This window comes from Electrophorus electricus, chromosome 3 (assembly GCF_041902795.1).
Source record: "Electrophorus electricus isolate QZ-2024a chromosome 3, ASM4190279v1, whole genome shotgun sequence".
NCBI lineage: Eukaryota > Metazoa > Chordata > Actinopteri > Gymnotiformes > Gymnotidae > Electrophorus > Electrophorus electricus.
Window position 1 is genome coordinate 4,668,304 of NC_137499.1, and position 18,151 is coordinate 4,686,454.

At 45.2% G+C, this 18,151-nt stretch overlaps 2 protein-coding genes across 4 annotated transcripts; both read right to left on the bottom strand.

Moving 5' to 3' along the window:
- Positions 1–3,709: 3,709 nt before the first annotated feature.
- pycr1b (pyrroline-5-carboxylate reductase 1b) lies at positions 3,710–8,175 on the bottom strand. Of its 3 annotated transcripts, XM_027029470.3 has the most exons (8): positions 8,044–8,174; positions 7,556–7,641; positions 7,204–7,274; positions 6,896–7,075; positions 5,971–6,192; positions 5,533–5,625; positions 5,120–5,283; positions 3,710–4,943 (listed from the first exon to the last, which is right to left on the bottom strand). In XM_027029470.3, the coding sequence occupies exons 2-8, from the start codon at positions 7,620–7,622 to the stop codon at positions 4,781–4,783; spliced, it is 960 nt and encodes a 319-aa protein (XP_026885271.1). In that variant the 5' UTR covers positions 7,623–7,641; positions 8,044–8,174; the 3' UTR covers positions 3,710–4,780. The 3 variants fall into 3 exon arrangements, with proteins under 3 accessions (XP_026885271.1, XP_081566076.1, XP_081566075.1); XM_081709950.1 differs by lacking the exon at positions 6,896–7,075 and having other exon boundaries at positions 8,044–8,175; XM_081709949.1 differs by lacking the exon at positions 7,556–7,641.
- Positions 8,176–10,277: 2,102 nt separating this feature from the next.
- Positions 10,278–15,943, bottom strand: LOC113589698 (myeloid-associated differentiation marker-like protein 2). Its single transcript, XM_081709952.1, has 2 exons — positions 15,669–15,943; positions 10,278–15,568 (listed from the first exon to the last, which is right to left on the bottom strand). The coding sequence occupies exon 2, from the start codon at positions 15,167–15,169 to the stop codon at positions 14,255–14,257; it is 915 nt and encodes a 304-aa protein (XP_081566078.1). The 5' UTR covers positions 15,170–15,568; positions 15,669–15,943; the 3' UTR covers positions 10,278–14,254.
- Positions 15,944–18,151: the final 2,208 nt, after the last annotated feature.

An 18,151-nucleotide genomic window follows, 5' to 3' on the forward strand; every position in this document is an offset into this window, starting at 1 on the left:
TTTCACTGTCATACCTTTACTAGGTTTTTATCTAGGCTTCACTCCCTGGGCACACCTTGAAAAATAAGGCTGGATAGCAACATAAAAGGTTTATACGAACAACATAGCTAGCTTGTCCAAACCTTAGCATTTAACCATTACAAATATTTGTATTTTGTGTCATTTCAGCCTCAACTACATAAGTGACAATAACAGACGTTTGCTGGGTCAAAGCAGACATCAAAGAGCCAATCTTTATGACAACAGTCATTGAAGTTGCAGGCACCAGAATGACACATGTTGAAATGAAATTAAATACTAGTCTGACAAGGACTCATAGTATTGTGGAGGCATACAGCAACACAGTACCAGTACTAAGCAAGCTGGTTTGGTTCTGTCGAGTTGGATTGCTCCAGACTTGACCCAACTAATATTGTCCTGGTTTCCAGGATAGTCCATGGAGAATCACCAATCACAATGAAATTTATACTAAGGCTATTCTTAGCCTGCACAGATATAATAAGAATGTAATTGTGGAAATGCAACATGTCGAGCCATGTATGTGGCTTTAGATCCATAGCATTGGCTTGTTACAAAGGTCTCTGAAGGGTCCCATAGGAGGAATGCTGGATTTACACACCACCACACTGTCTTCCTTCATCCTAATTATATCTCAGCAAAAAAGCTCCCTCTCTGCATGCGAGCCAAGTGCCGGTCCCGGCCAGTGCCGCTGGCTCCAGAAAATGAAGCCGAAGTGATGATTCACTGGGGCTGAAGGCGAGCAGTCACACCTGGCATCAGACCTGACCCCCATTTTTCGTTATTCTCCCCTTTTCTCAGGTCTGCTTTTCTTGAGTACATCGATGCTGGTGTGGCTTGTGCAGAGAGAAGAAGCATGATGAGGGCGTTAAGGAACCTAGTGAGGACTCAGGACAGCCATTCGAACAAGAGTCCCTCCTGGATGGTAATGTTTCCCATCGACAAAATCACCCCCCAAAAAAGTCACAAAATGCCTTTGAAGAATGACTGATGCTAATTTCCAGTAATCTGACAATTACAGTCTTAAAAAAAAAAAAAGACAGTGGTATAGAATGCCGAAATGTTGAGCAAAAATGGTATTAAAATATGAGGTGTTTTGGGTGAGGAGTTATCAGTGTTTCAGAGCAGTGTGGCAGGCGAGGTGTAACCTCTGGAATAAAAATGGAATTAGCCAAACACTTTAGCACCTGCCCCAGTTCCTGCCATGTGCATGCACAAATAAACAGTGGCCCTCGGAAGGCGCCGCACAAGGCCAGTATTCCTAATCGCCGCGGTGACACTGGAACTAATCCTGCTGCCGCTTGTCATTCGGTGAGCCAGAGCGATGTGAAAACATCTCCCTCAATAAAAGGGACGGACGCGTTGCCTGGTTTCTCATTATTAGCATCTTCCATAATGAGGAAGGCTAATCTGCATGGCACTTTTTCCAGCAATTTGAGTGCAGAATTGTTTGGAAATGAATTGGATTCAGTGTATTTATCACAGGTCCTGTGGCCTTGTGTTGCTTGAGTTGAAACACTATGCTTCAGCATACATTGAAAAACTTTGCTATTGTTGCTATAGGGATGGCGCAGTTCCCTGTTGTTCAACACAAACTTTGACAGGCCAGCATTCACTTCCACTTGCATCATGGAGTGACTTCCTCAGCTTGAACTTTGACATGGAGGTCGCCTCCAAGGTGTCCCATTGCAAATGACGCTGACAGCAGGGTTCTAAAACAGGCACTTGTCTCTCCAGGTGACCAATCGTGGCTCGTCTTCGTGTCAGCTGGCGAGGGGGAAAAAATCCATACAAAATTCTGGTCTATAAATAGTTGGAGCCTCTGGCAGTCACATGTAATACCAGTGGTGTTGGGCGCATACCCTCCTTATCACAGGAGAATTTCAGGCTGCACCCACACACAGACAGCGAACACAAGCACTCACTGCTCTCACAGAGATAATGTGCTACATAAGTCTGAAAAGCAAAATGAAGAGGGTGTTTAATCTGACAATATGGAATTCCATCTCATCTCTAAAAAAGCTCATCTCTAAAAGGCTAATGGCAATATGACTTTAAAAGGAATGTGTGAAAATTATTGAAATTTCAATGGAAATTGCAAATTAAGGAATGAAATGCAGTTATGCAATTTGGTGAGATTGCATTTTACAGAAAATACACAACAGGGAAGTTCAAAAGGCTCAGAGCAGACTTGCACAATGTTTTTTCTTTATGCATGTGAACTACTGTTTGTCCTGCAATAGCTCTTTCACAAGACCTTAGCTGGTAAGCCCTTCTGCTGATTAGCGTCTGTTTAAAATGACACAATATGTCAAGTACACACTATCAGTTATAATATAAAAGTACAGTACTCTTGCTCACTCTGGAAGGACCACTTAGAAATTACAGCACGTTTTATATGTTTTGACCTTATTATAAGGTCTCAAAAGGTATTTGCATAATTGGCTTTGCAGTTGTTTTGCATTAAACAGGGAATAGCTAGTGCTAATAGGCTTTGCCTTTGCACCATGTTCTTGGTATCTTGACAACATAAAGACCATCAGAGTAAACAGATCAGAGGAAAAGAGCCAAAAACAGCTGCTTGGCAAATCATTAAGATGAATGGAAGTGTTGGTGAGCCTGCCAACAGCAGACATCCTGGCAGCTGGACCCAAAACTGCGGGCTGAGCCCCGTTCTAGAACTCGGGCACATGCGTGAGGGAGACCACTGCATGCTCCTACATGTGCAGAACCTCAAAAGGTACACCTTCAAGTCAGGAGAACAGAGTGGCCCAGTACTAAAAAGAGACTTAAAGGAGCTCATTTTGGTTCTGGATCACAGACCGCTGGAGAGAAAAAAAATCAGCCCGTACTAGAATGGCAGGAGCTGGAAGTTATGTGGGAAAATTTTTCTTAAATAAATAAATAATAAAAAAAACCACCAAGCTGTCCTTGATATTCAAAGCTTGCCGGCTCATTTGTGTAACACGACGAAATACGGTTTGGCTTATGGGTAACTGCCATTCGACCTTCCGTCACTCACTTATCTGCTTATGGCGGCAGAGAGAAGATCACATAACGAAGGTAAGACCGAAGGCCGCAAAAAGCCCTAAAAACTCGATACCCTTCAAGGATCATCTACTCAGTAGCCATTCAATCTCAATGCCTTATAACAGGCAAATATGTATCAAACATGTCACTGTTTCATAATGGTGCACGAGAAAGATGAAATTTATGTGACTAGATCTGAAGTGGCACAATTATAGTTAAAAGTTAAAATGCAGGGTTGGAGTGGAGGGTTGTGGATGTTAACCTCCAAATATATTTGGATGTCACAGCTCGTAGCTATTGAGAATTGTGCTTTATCCTGCAAATCCACAAATGACAGCGCACACAGGTAATTACAGTCCTAAAGCTGCATGTCCTCCGAGGCTGACTAACGGGCTTGAGGAAAAGGTCTCTAGTTAATTCAATTACAGAGACATTTATTATTCATCCTATCCTCTTGCTATAATTATACACCAGGAACAAATTTTTAAAAAGGAACCTTTTTTTTTCCTTCTCAGAAGCTTGTTTTGTTCTCTGATGGTGAAATTTATTTATACTATTGTCAACATAAAATATGCCAGGTACAAACCATTTCTTGTTTCATGATTAGTACCTTTAATATAGTTTTAATGGTACTGAAACAAAGATCCATGGGAGACTGAACCAGGAAGTGAACCCATTTATTCTCTTGACAAAAAAACTCTCCCTTTTTAAAATAGATAACAAAACATGCCTTCTTCAATCATTTTTATCCTTTAAATTGTCAAACGTAACTTCACATATAAAGCAACATTTTTACCGTTCTGTAAAGTGAATTTGCATATGAGAAGGGTGCTATATTAATTGAACTTATCATTGTTATTATTAAAGCTTCAAATTGAAATACGTGTCAATATGTTCAAGATAGTAATTTAGTTTCACATACTGTGGTGAAGGACTTCTACACAGAAACAGAGATAGCAAAAGGTTGCAAAAAGACCTCAAATGGGAGGATTTTTTTTTTTTTGCAACTGCTTCTATAGATGAGGAAATCTCTGTGAATTTTTAGAAATTCTTTGCAACTCTTGGACCCAATAGGTTAGGCATGATGAAGTGCTACAGCCAATAACCACACAGTACTAATAAATATATAATGACCATGTGCTAAGGCAGAGCACTAAGAAACAACAGCTGAAAGTACATACAATGCCTAATGTTTTTTAAGCTTGAAAATGAAAGAAATTAACTTAAAAAAATTGTTTAAAAAATGCAAATACAAAAAAAAAAAAAAAAGATATGTAATGCCTTTATGGCTGAAATGTTTTAAAGACATGAAGGTACAAACCAAATCCCCTAAACAACCCTCTGTAATGTCACATGCAGCATCTGGTGCCTGTAGCTCTCAATGCAGCTCTCCAGGGAGCTCGCCGTCAGCGGCTGCAGGGAGGCACAAGGTGACAGACACCATGCTGGAAATGCACTTCTGTTCATCTCAGTCTGAAACTGTGTGTGTGTGTGTGTGTGTGTGTGTGTGTGTGTGTGTGTGTGTGTGTGTATGCATCTGGACTGATACTGTCTCCAATTGCAGGATGAGCTGGGTAGAATTAATATGTGCCTGAATAAGCATATAATGAAATTTGAGTGTGTGTGTGTGTGTGTGTGTGTGTGTGTGTGTGTGTGTGTGTGTGTGTGTGTGTGTGTGTGTGTGTGTGTGTGTGTGTGTGTGTGTGTGTGTGAGAGAGAGAGAGAGATTTCCTTAGGGTTTTTTAACTCCGCTTATGTTGTTGAAGAGGTTCACTCTGCTCTTGGTGCCCACTGACGTGTCTGAGACACCCGGCTGCTGCATCACCTTGTCCAGTGTGGTCTTCTTGATGGCAGCAGGAGAAATCTTCTCCTGGTCAGCTAGAAACTGCAATTCCCTGTAGACAAAAACCAGGAACAGAGAGCTCGTTAAATACATGGAGGCTGGAGATGAAGGTCATCCCTGGAACATCTGTCCATCTGTTGAAGCATCACCCAACAAGAGAAATAAAGGCATAGAGAGAAAGAGAGAGAGAGAGAGAGAGAGACAGACAGACAGACAGAGTGTGAGTACCTGGTCCTGATACACGAAGCCTCGACAGCATTGATGAGAAGACTCCGGAAGCCACCACTCTCCAGAAAGTGCAGGGCGTGGATGGTGGCGCCCCCTGGTGAGCACACGTTGTCCTTCAGCTGGCCCGGGTGTTGCTCTGAATCCAGCAGCATTTTAGCAGCACCCTTCAGGTGGGGAACATCACAGGACACGGTAGTCAAACACAAAATGCATTTAAAATTGAATTATACAGTTCTACCATTTGCACAAAGCCATGGTCACCGCATAATTATATTACACTTAAAAATCTTTCAAACCTTTTCCTACTCTCTTTAGATGTTCTTCGGGATTTGGCATCAGAGTGAGTGCCTTAACGTGCTAAATGGAGTGTGTAAGACATGTGAGAGTAAATGAGTCTTTCTGCTTTTACAGACCAGCAGGGCCTGTGCGCCGAGCCGCACGGCCAGTCTCCTCGGCAGGCCCATCTTCACCCCGCCATCAGCCAGGGCATCGAGAGCCGTGAAAGCCTGAACGCACACAAACACAAGAAATAAGCGCCTCGCTGATGGAAAAAACCCATCAGAAATGCCAAAGGGCCCATTTGCACCATCACAAATGAAGTGCAAGAATGAAAAACACTCAGTAGTTGAACAATACGCTGGTGGAGTATCTAGAAAACGGTCTCAAATTACCAGCAACGCCACAGGTTCATTGCGAGACCCAAATGAAATCAAGGCAGACTGTAATCCCATTCAGGACGGATTACAATCCCAGCCGTGCGCCAAGCACAGAGAGCGTGGACCTGCACCATGCGTGCCTGCTTGGGAACTGCGGCCCCTCCCCCAGACCGCCAGCCTGACTCACACACTCACATAAGCGGGTCCACTGCCGCTGAGGCCCGTGACGGCATCGATCAGGTCCTCCTCCACCTCGGTGCAGAAGCCCACGCTTGCCATCAGCTGCTCCAGCAGCTGCCCGTCCTCCACCTCAGCGTGGGTGCCCGTAGCGTAGACCGTGGCGCCCTCCCGCACCACCACCGGCGTGTTGGTCATGCAACGAATCACCTTGGGGGTGGCGCGGTACTGGAGCAGCTTCTGCAGGTGGAGTGTGAGGAGAGCAGAGAGGGACAGAGTGGAGAGACAGAGTGAGAGAGGGCGAGAGAAGGAATGAGGGAGGAGGAGAAAGAAAAGACGGATACAATGAGAGAGAGTAGGAGACAGAGGAGAAGCAAGGTGGATGCTAGGTGCATGCTGCATTACAGCACAGGGTTAGGAAACTGATTCAGTGAAAGAGACACACACACACAAAAAAAAGAGCTTGGTTTCACCAAAATAAAAGAGAAATGCCCCACTGTGATCAAGATGCTTTTCAGAAACCAGGGACTATAACGGAAGAAATCAAAGTTCTCTGTTTCATGGTACTGAAAGGGAATGTGGAGTAGAAGAATTGGAGTGGGTTTATAAAAGAGAGTAACGGATGGCATCAGGGACTAGCTTGCGCGGTAGAGAGGAAAAGAATGAATACAATATGCATGTTTAAGCAAGAACATGCTAAGAAAAGACCAGAGCCAATAATACCCAAACAAACCCCACCCAGGTACTATTGAAACAGTGTCATGACATGCTCAGAAATAGCTGCGTTTACTACAAGAGAGCGTAACAAGTCAGTGTATTGTCGGCACATTTGCCAACAGGGGCTTTAAAGATGGACAGGTGCCTTACATTTGGACTGTTAGACTGACAGTCAGAAGTTTTAAACTCAGTACAACAGGAGAGTGGCGTTGGTCTGGTCCTGCACCTTCTCAATAGAGCTGATGGTGACACCAGCAGCGCATGACACAATGAGGTGCCTATCTTCGATGTCTGGTCCAATTTCGTCCAGGACAAAAGGAATAATGTGGGGCTTGACAGCCAAAAAGAGCACGTCACTCTTGTGGGTGGTTTCCTTATTGCTGGTTGTGAAATTCACTCCCATTTTCTAGAACATATAAAACCAAAACATTTGTGGGTTACATGGGTGGACACACACACACACACACACACACACACACACACACACACACACACACACACACACACAGAACTGCTGGGGTTTGACATACTGACCCTGAGCCCCGTCACTGTGGGCAGATCTGTATCAGGGGAACTGGTGGTGATCCTGTGTGCTGCAATAACACCTGAGGACAGGAGGGGACACATGAAGACCACGAGAGGAGAGACAAGGCACGAACAGCCGCACATGGCACAGCTGCAAGAACCACTGATCACGGCCCCCCCGAGTGAACTTTTAAAAAAGGGTGTAAACACATCGAAGAGATTTGAACCACGCATTGTACGACATGTCATCCCCATCCTTCCATCCTTGACATTTTAAGGTCAGGAATAAACGACTGAACAAGGTTCTTTGGTTAATGTGTAAACCAGTGTTGAGGTGGCGTGACCATGGCGGGGGTCTTACCGGCAGCAGTGAAACCCTTCACCAGGGCATGAGCCAGCTGGCCTGCACCAATGAACCCTACACTCATGCTCTTTATTCTAGCAGACCTACGAATCAGAAGATCAGATCAGCCACGTTCTCTCTCCCGCATATGTAACAGGCAGAAACACTATGTCCTTTACATATCAGACATAACAAGTTTCCATTGCCCAGTAGTATCCGGATGGGTACACCCTGGGCCTCAACACAAGTAACCGTCTGCTAATCTAATCTAGTTGTTGATCAAAAAGTATCAAGCAATCCATTACCTAATTTAAGATGTTGAAAGCAACCTTTTGATTAGCGGAGTGTAAACGCGCACATAACTACATAAAAAAAGGAGCTGAGAGTAGTGACAACAATGAACAGATTCCTGTTCATACGCAGCGAACATCGTAACATCATCAATGAAACTGGAAACAACCGTTTCCTGTTAACTCGACACATTCGCGACGCCCTCGATTACTCACCTTTACGGCTAAACCCCTTAACCAAACGTTCTGGCTGCACTAGACCCCGGTTTAAGGTTTTCACAACACACCACTTTTTGTGTCAACGTGGCTTCCTTCTTCTCCGCCCCATGTGCTCCGAGGAAGAGCTTTGAGTGAAGGACGGCTCGACCAATGATAGAAGAGATTCGGACCTCCTCTGGCCAATCGCTGCAAACACGCGGGTCTCCTTCGTTCGTGTGGGCTGGGTTTGTAAGATAACGATTTCGTTGCATCATTTTCCCGAGTAAATATGGAGTGGCGGTATAGCAGAAATATAGGTCAAGTCCAAAGCCATGTACACATGAAACTAGGCTGTGTTTATAGAAACAGTCCCTGCGAGACGTCACCAGAAACGGAAACTGCTGCAGGCTAGTGTATAACACAAGCTGTTACTTGTAGCTTGAGAAATTTTGAAGGACACAGTAGAAACTCTATATTAGATTACTGTTCTATAGATCTTAATCATTAGCTCACAAAATAAATGCATTTAATTATATGGGAACCATGCAGGACTGTATATTGGCTCACATGTTATTGATCCATGAGGAGAGACTATTAAAAGGAGGGAGACACTTACCTGGATATTGTGTTATCAAAAATGAAATAAAAATATATTTTTATCCCAGTTGACGGTAAAGTCATAGTCCGTTTCTAAAATTCCAATATAAACGAGTATTTTCTATTGCGCGATTGGCCAGTGAGGATATTCGGACACATCTTTCAAGCATCAAGCTCTGTTTCGTGTTCACAGGAGAGAAGACTGGACTCAAAAGGGCCTTGACTGCTCACGTTTCCGTTTATTAGCAAATGTTGCTTTTAGTTTTCCTTCGGTGGCATAACTAGGATTCAGACATGAACATCAGATTTAGTTCATGCGCTTGTGATGCCAAGCAGCGCTTTTATTAGCTGTCCCTCTTTAGTATTATTAAACAGATGAGTGTTACGAGTACTACGACTTAGTAAGACTTACTGGACAGTGAACGTACAGTTCAACAGAAACGGTTTAATATCAAACAGAAACGGTTTAATACCCGTGCATTTCTTGTTAAGATCGAGGTTATTTATTGTCATTCCGTACCTATTGGCAAAATATACATGCGCATACACAAACACACAGAGGCCGACGTTTGCCAGGATGCAGTGATTCTGAATTTGCGTTTTATGTCCCTAGTAATTTCAGTGAATTAAGCTACCATGGTTGGTTCACTTACAAGGCATCTACTGACTATTTTTGGTTTTCGGTGCTTGCTCTCAACTTGTAGGTGAATTGCATCATTTTTTGCAAGTGGTAATACGGAAGCAGAATCTTTTCAGAGTGTGATACTGGTCATGGAGGTGACAGACAGCTTTAAAAGGGTTCTACAGTTTGAACTTTGATTCAGTGTCACTTTACTTGAATGGACTTAATTGAAATATTTCTCAGAATGTTGAAATTGCGGGGGAAAAAATAAAGCCTTCAACAGTTTGTCTCATCCTTCTTTTAAAATATAGCTTCTGTTATACAAATGTCCTATTTACTATTATTAATGTACTGTTTTTATGTTGCATGCTGACAATATAGTACTCATCTATGATGACATATAATAAGTATGAAAACGTATTTATTTTGGATCAGTAGCTGAAGCCCTCTTGCATGTGAACAGGAATGCAGCCAATATCTGAGTCCTCTCTGTTCCCAGAACAGTTTAATACTGTGTTTCCCAACCCTGGTCCTGCAGTAACCTTGCACTGCACACTTTAGTGTTTTCCTTGCACCTGAGGCACGTGAGGAGCTAATCTGGACAGCGCAGGGAAGCTAATACATTACCAAATTATTATTAATTATTAGTAACCCTTTTGAAAGAGTACACTGAGAAGGGTTGTGAGGTAAGGAACAATATATAATTGTGGGCAAAGTAGTGCACAGGCCTTGAATAACCTGTCCCAAGGTTACTAGTTTCATATGTAGATCCAATGCAAATCATCTTTTCGATTTAGAAAATTCTAACTTGTGTTTTAGTACAACTTTATAACTTAAATAGTATATTTGTGTGGCAAGAAAGATACATTCAACTGCAAAGCATTCCGCGAGTCTTTGAACATCATATATTTTCAGTTAATCCCGGACAGAGGTACTGTTTGCATTCAACTCTGTCTTTTTCGCATGTGGTTACCACAGGGATCAGGACACACCCTACCTCTGACAGAGACTATTGAATCTACAGAGTTCAATTGGATTACCCTCGAGTCCGCGCGATTCCTGTCTCCAGTCTTGTTCTGTATGCTTTCACTGCTTCAGTTTTTTTTTACGTCAAACATCAAAACGTCCATTGCAGTTTAAACTGAAAAGCCAGGAAACACAAATCAGCCTTAATGAAAGATTATGATATATATTTTGATTGTGCCACGAAGACCCAGTGAAAATACATTAATTGCTTCCAGTTTGTAAAGCCTAAACAATCAAAAGCACACGGTTCACGTACTGCTGGAACAGGTCATTTTAGCCTACGCTACATGTGATATAGCACGATAATTTCCGAAGCGACACGGAAAGACATTGCCAAGCGGGGGAAGGAATGCTGTCTGCGGAATAACGTTCATGCCGTGGCGAGATATATGCGATGTAGTAAACACAGCAGCTGTCTTACGCCGTCATCTGGACAACATTAGATCAAGCAGGAGCCATGTAAAAGTAGGACTATGCGTCCATGACATTCAGGTTATACAATCAAAACAAGGACGATAAGGAACCGTCTGAAATTATGACAAATCCCAATCAATCAATCAATCAAGCAAGCAATCTTACAAACAGAACCCTGGAAGACGTAAATGTCGACTATATTACAGGTCACTGGGGACAACGACGCTTAATAGAGTCGCGTGACACTTGAACAGAAAGTGATGTTTGCACGCACCTCACCAGCATGGATTTATTCGGCTTCGGTCTGCCTTGTTCTAATTACCAACGTACCCACAAAACCGTACCCCTCAAAACTCTATTGCGTTTTCATTATACCTTTAAATTATGACCTTTAAATTTGTTAACGGAAAAGGTTTTGCCACACCAAAAGGTTCACTTTTTAATTTAACAATCCTTACTTAAATACCTTCAGCATCTGAGCCAAGTGTTATTCTTTCTATCTATCTATCTATCTATCTATCTATCTATCTATCTATCTATCTATCTATCTATCTATCTATCTATCTATCTATCTATCTATCTATCTATCTATCTATCTATCTATCTACTTATTTTATACAGATCAACTCTCTGTATGTAAAAACAAGACAGAGTCTGCTTGCTGATCTAAACTTGACAGAAAGTTAGGTAAAGCCGACTTTGCCATGGGAGTCCCGATTTGATTTTTTTTAAATAACTCAATTAAATCCTCCTCGCGTGGGCACAATATGCCTCTCTGTGCCTGCCGGAGCGTGCCAGCACTCATTCGCTTTCACCCCCAAATCCCTTCAGATTTATTAAAAATACGGAAATATATGAATCAGTTCAGTCTAAAAGGGAATCCAGGCGAAGCGTGGACGACGATTAATGTCACTGTGATTAGGCGCTGTTGGCATGTCGAGAGATGCGCAAAGCTAAATCCATAGACTGACAGTTTTTCTTAAGGGACTCATTTCGTTCAAACAAAGACGGGGGCGAGAGAGAGAGAGAGAGAGAGAGAGAGAGAGAGAGAGAGAGAGAGAGAGAGAGAGAGAGAGAGAGAGAGAGAGAGAGAGAGAGAGAGAGAGAGAGAGAGAGAGAGAGAGAGAGAGAGAGAGAGAGAGAGAGAGAGAGAGAGAGAGAGAGAGAGAGAGAGACCGACACCCACATCAGGTGCTCCACTGAATTTCTATTCAGTTCATATCTTGCCACGAGCGCTGAAATTACCACGGCGGCCACCGGATTAAAACTACAATACTAAGGGTCTGCTGGGGCAAGAGAGCCGTGAAGCATACGGCATTCAGAGGACACTCGCCATTCCTCAGGTGTACTTATTTCTTGATGCGAGGGTCTCTTTGATGTCCCACCTTTCTCGGTAATGAAGCAGCGGATCGAGGATCGCCAATAAACCTCGCGCCAAACCAGTAGTCGTGGCGCGCTCAGCGACGAAACGAGAGTTGAATACAAATGAACTCGTTTTTAGATGCGCTCCACGGGTTCGTCATTAAAAGTCTGCTCCCATTTGCACAGTTTACGATAAACAACGTTTCTAATTTATTAAAGACGTCTAATTACTTGCAATTAATATTGATGCATTCATCTTGATGGATGTGCTGAAAAACACACCACAGCCCCGACCGTGTCCTAGTTTAATGCTGCGCTGATCCATAATTTCTTTTTATCCCATAAGGACATGATTTGGTCGCACTACACCCACAACCTTCTGACCAACACTTGTGTTTACGACTTGTGTTTACGACGATATGCAGTGACAGGGGGCTACGATTCGGACTCCAGCCCAGAAGCCTGTAGCGGTGAAGTTTTCTGGCTCCTGACAGACAGCTGTCTCGCCTGATCTCCCCCACTGCGGAGATGTGGGCACAGAGCAGAACATGATTGCGCGCGCGCAGTGGCCACGGATACCGAGAGGAAGACCCCGCTGGCATTCCACTCCACTGATTCTGAAAGAGAGTGAAGGGCCCCATGGGCTTCCTGTTAGTAGCTCCTGAGCTGTATGTACACTCACACACACACACACACACACACACACACACACACACAGTGAGGAGAGGCCTGCCAGACTGTCGGTGTCTGAGCCAAACGGATGATGCAGAGATGTCACAGCCCCTAAGCAGCCCTGCGGGGTGATGGGAAATCGGCAAGGCATTGTGGCCCACGCTGGCTCAGCGATGAAGGATTGAGCTGATCTGTGTGGACTGTCACCTAAGGGGGGGGCCCCACACACACACACACACACACACACACACAGATCCCCCTCTACTTCCAATCTCTGTCTCTCCTCCATCTGTCTATTATTGCCTCCCTTAACAGGGGGACAGGGGATTCAGACGAGAGGAGAGAGGGAGGAAAAGGAGGGAGAGAGAGAGAAAGAGGGAGAGGAAAGAAAGCAAAGCAAAGCAGAAAACGCAACGACAGCCAGGAAAAAAAAACGAGAGCGATTATCTACATCAGCGAGTCAGCACTCTCATCCCAGCTTGTGTTATCAGTAAGCACCTTTTGAAGGGGATGTGCTGTCAGATGGGTGGCCACACACACCCCCCCCACCCACACACACACACACCTAAAGACTCAAGCATGCACTTATTCTCTAATTATGACCATTGTTGCTTTATCAGACACTAGGAAAACTTCCATTAGTAGATCCCCTCGTAACAGCTAAATGAGAGACACTTGGAATCTCTGTTGCTCTTTATTAAAACGCCAATACTAGCAACTTGCATTTCCTAGTGTATAAAAAAACCCCATCATGGCTATATTCCTCTAAGGGAAAAATGCATGCTTAGAAATTTCAAGTAGCCCACAAAAAAAAAGCATGATGCACTAAAACATAAACAGCCTTTATATCTCCATGGCAACCTCAGGTCTAGCCTGTGTGTGCCTGCCCTCTGTGCTCCTTTACAGCGGTCTGCATGTTCAGCCAGCAAATGGGGAGCGAGGGATGAGAGAAAAGAGAGGTGAATATGAGAGGAACAAAATGAAGAACAGATAGGAAAGGATAACTAATAGCCATGTCTGGGTGACAAAAGGGTGTTAAAGCAGCAGCAGATAAAAGGATGCGCAATATCAGAGAAAGAGAGGGAGAGAGAGAGAGAGAGGGAAAAAAATGTTGAGTGAAAAATCTGCAGACCCTAATAGCATGTTGCTGAGCTGGCTGGATCAGCTGCGGTGTCCTCCAGGAGAGGGGAATATGCTGACTGCGACAGTCACTGGCCAGCTGGCCAAATGGGGGAGCAAACCCCCTGGTCCTGCCTGGGGGGAAGGCACTAAGGTCTGGGGAATGGTGATGGATTTTGAACCCTGGGTATGATTAAGGTGGCCATTCCGTAGCTGACGTTGAAAGGCACACTAGAACGGGCAATCACTGTTTAGATAAAGTGTTCCTGGGGTGGCAAATACTGCAGCCTGGGTCATGACAAAAGGGGCATAGATCTGCGTTCTGAACAGAAACGATAGAAATGTGGGACGCACAATGCAACGTCCAATGGGCTTGGTTTTACACAAGAATATTTGGTGTCTTAGGGCGTGCAGCTGTCACACGTGTGGGTGTTGCGTTCCAAAGTGTGTTCTCTGGGAATAGCAGAGGTCTGCGACGTACAGGGCGAGGTTGATGAAGCTGAGCACAGTGACAACGAGCTGGCTGTCCCAGGCACACCTGCCGTGGGGGCATTCCCGTGGGCGGAGCGGCGAGCCGTACTTCCTGTCAAAGCAGAACACGGACCACGTCACGGCGGCGCTCAGGTACAGCAGCACGGCGGCAAACGCAGCCAGTGGTGCGAGGCGGGTGGGGGTGGGGCACGGAAGGATGGGCCGTCCACGCACGCTCGCGGCCACGGCCAGCGCCGTCCCGCCGAGGCACGCGGCGAACGCTGCCACGCAACACACCGTCGCCGCGTGGCGCCAGAACTCGCTTCCGCTGACGAGCGCCGCAAAGATGGCGCATCCCACGTAAACCTCCGCCACTTTGAAGAGGCCGGGGGGTGTGGCCATGTAGGCCGCCGCCCTCCCCGGCCTGGCCCGCGAGTGGAAGACCTCGGTGCCGTACGCAGCGCACGCCACCCATGAGCAGGTGGTGGCGGCGATGCGGAAGTTCCTCGTCTCACAGTGGTTGTAGGGGCACTCGGGCTGCAGGAAGTAGACAGGGTAGACGACGGAGGTGGTGAGGAGGAGCAGAGTGGCCAGCGCAGCCACCGTCACGGTCAGGTTCTCCCAGGAAATGGGGAGGCATGACTGCAGACGTGTCACGTCCAAGGAGAAGATGGCGGCGGAGAGGGCGAAGCAGGCGCTCCATGCCACCAGGCAGAACACGCTGCAGGCGCCGCTGGGACCGCCACTGTGAGTCACCAAGGCAACGGCAGCACAGCCAAAGGCGAGCTGGGTCAGGCGGACGGCACCCAAAGGAGACAGCACAGCCGCCGGGTTTAAATAATGCCCACCCTGAGGATTCATATCAGCGCCCCCTTCCCTCCTCCTGCCAATCCCCTTCCTGAGCCTGTGGATTCTTAGCTGTGCTCTGCGTTAACTTTGATCACTTAGGATGACAGCTACATGTGAACGGTGTCAGGTTGTCCAGGTGAAGGTGTGCTCCCCCTGTTATGGTGACCCCCCGCTGCCTGTTGTTTCCTGAGCAGGAGAGACAACAGCGTGTGGTTTTAAGGAGCTCTCCCTCTTCCACGTTCCCTCTCCCAGACGTCTTCCCTCCGGCTGCTCCGAGTGCTGTCTCCTCCTTACAGGCATGCAAAGTATTTCTGTCTCTATTTTGGTGTGTGTGACTCACAAACTGTCACAAACAAAACATGTCAAAATGGCCAGTCTGTGCCTCCAAACACAGCTGATTCAGGCCCTAGTCTGAAAAAAACATGTTCGCAACATTATTGTAGTCACAGCCAATTATCCAATGCATCAGGCAGCTTTATCAATTTAAATCGCCAGTCTATGGAATATTTACCACTAGAATTCCTTTGGAGGCTCCAGAGGCTGTTTTGACCAGTGTCCTCTGCCTTCCTCTGATATTCCCCCACACAGTTCAGAGATGACCCAGTTGAAAAATCTTGAGCAGTTCGACAGCCGAACCAGGAGCTGGTTATGAATAATTCAGCCGGACCTCAGTACAAGTTTGGAATGTTCTCTTTGTCCGACAGCGATCCGGCAGACCAGAACTATTCTGTCATTTGCCAACGGAGAAGATGCACTAGCCTCTGCAACCATGCATCCACATGAACGACAGCCCCCTAAATGAAGGAGTGTATGGGAGGAGAAAGTTATTTAAGATGGGGTGTGGCGCTGGACGGGTGTGGGAGTCTGGTGGTCGGTGTGTCTGTGAGGCAGGAGGAGGGCATTAGGCCTCTGGTCAAGACATTGAGGGGGTGTAAATGAGCAGAGTTCAACTAAAAATAGGAACAGCAGACTCCACAAAGGAAGGCTGTCAAGGTTCTGATAGTTATGCAGTTGTCATCTAGACACCAACGATTTAGCAGTGGATGAGTTGCTTGGCCATAAAAATTATTGGAAAGATGTCTAGTCTGGGTTTGCCATTTTCCCCAAAAATATGTTTGCTGAGGTGAAACACATACTCACAATGTTAAATATGTGTAACCCTGTTTTCATTGTACTTTGTATAAAGCATAGAGATAATTAACATCTTTAAGCCCTCTAGTTTAATAAAAGTAAAACCACTCAGCCAGAGTGACCCTGGGGATAAACATAAAACCACTGATGTCCTTCAGCAGACATGGATGTGGTGATGTGAAGCTCCTGACTACTCGAAAGCTAACTGATTGAATTCAAGTACATTTTGGGTGTGTCCTGCCATCTTGTGGACAAATACATTCAATACCATGCATGCAAAAAGCCTGGAGATAATAAGGGAGGTTGAAGTGAAACATTTTAAAATGGGCTTCATTTGTAAAAATCTTTTCTGTTTCTGTTTTAAACCATAAACATTCTGTACCGACTTAAAAAAATACAAGTAACTGCAAAAATGTAGGACTTACACAATCTCTGAGATATGTTTGACTTCAACAGGCTTTAATAACGTGCAGATTGTTTTTGTACTTTCATGGCTGTATGGAACTTAAAAATAAACAGGACAAAAAGGAGCGGACGATGCCTAAGGCATTCCTTTTAAATCGGAAAATGTTTGAAGTTGCGCTGGCGATCCAGCCTCCTCCCGTCCCCTGCAGCTTACTGGCCAAGAAGGAAGGACGAGCCTCAGTATGTCAGAACCATCAGGCCTTGATCATATCCTGATCTGTGTGCTTATAGAAAACAACAGGGACATCAGAGAAACGAATGCCCTTCTCAGTCTGAGATGGCCACAACAGGGGAGGAGCTGAGCAGATCACATGACTTGCCTGTGGGTCAGGTCTGTTTTATGAGTGCAGATTAGTCAGCTTCCTATGCAGCTTCCTATGCTGGCTGAGGGCAAACCTACCAAAACGCTTACAGACCCTGGCGCCAGTGCTTCTGTTGTTTCTATCCCTGCTCAAATGATTCCCACTGTAGCAGGCATCAATCCGTCCTCTTGTTCTCTACCAACTCGACCTCAGAGAGTGTATCAACCTAAACGCTGCAGTTCACTGATCCCTGAAAGGCAAGATTGTTCTAGTGCCAGACCCAGAAACCCCAGCCACTCAGATCTAGGCCAGCACTGATCCCAGATCTGATCCTTGCTTCTACCTTTCCTTCCTTCCACATTCCCCTTTCCTCAAAATTACAACCATCTCTGAAGAGACGATGGGATTCTGCCCTGGTGTGATGCAAGTCTCACAGCCCCCATACAAATCATTACAGACCCCTGTAAACCTTGTCCTACAATTGGGTATTTTGCCCGTAAGCCAGATTCCAGTATTGGATATAAGGAAGAGGAAATTCAAATTCCCCTGAAACATTCCCGAACTATCTCAACTGTTAAGGAAGCAACTGTGGCGAGTGACGTTTAGGTCAAGACCCAGAAGCCATAAATGACACTGTGATTCCCAGCAAGCCAATTGTTCCACATCTATTCAATGCATCAGCCTGTGAAGTTGAGCTGTGCTCAGCCATTGACCTGTGCACTGCATCCTAGCAACCAATTTTCAGAAGGCTAAAGTGGACGGTCCTGACTCAAGGTTACCCTGTCAGCCTCTGATTGCTTTCTTGATTATTTTATAGATTTACTGGAAATAGTTTTTGTCACAGCAGGATACAAGGCACATCAAGGAAAGAAGACACTACAATCCATCAATCCCACTAGGACATAGTTGACAAGACAATAAATGATAAGTAGGTACATTGTGGGATATGTGATGGAAAAGCTCTGTTGTCTACTCTGATCCTTCACATGCTTAAGGTTCTGATGGCTAGTCCAATTTGAGATGCAGCCATTTCTGATCCGAGATCAGGTCTGTTTTCTGAAAAGGGCCACTGAGCCTCTGAAAAGGAACTCCAGGC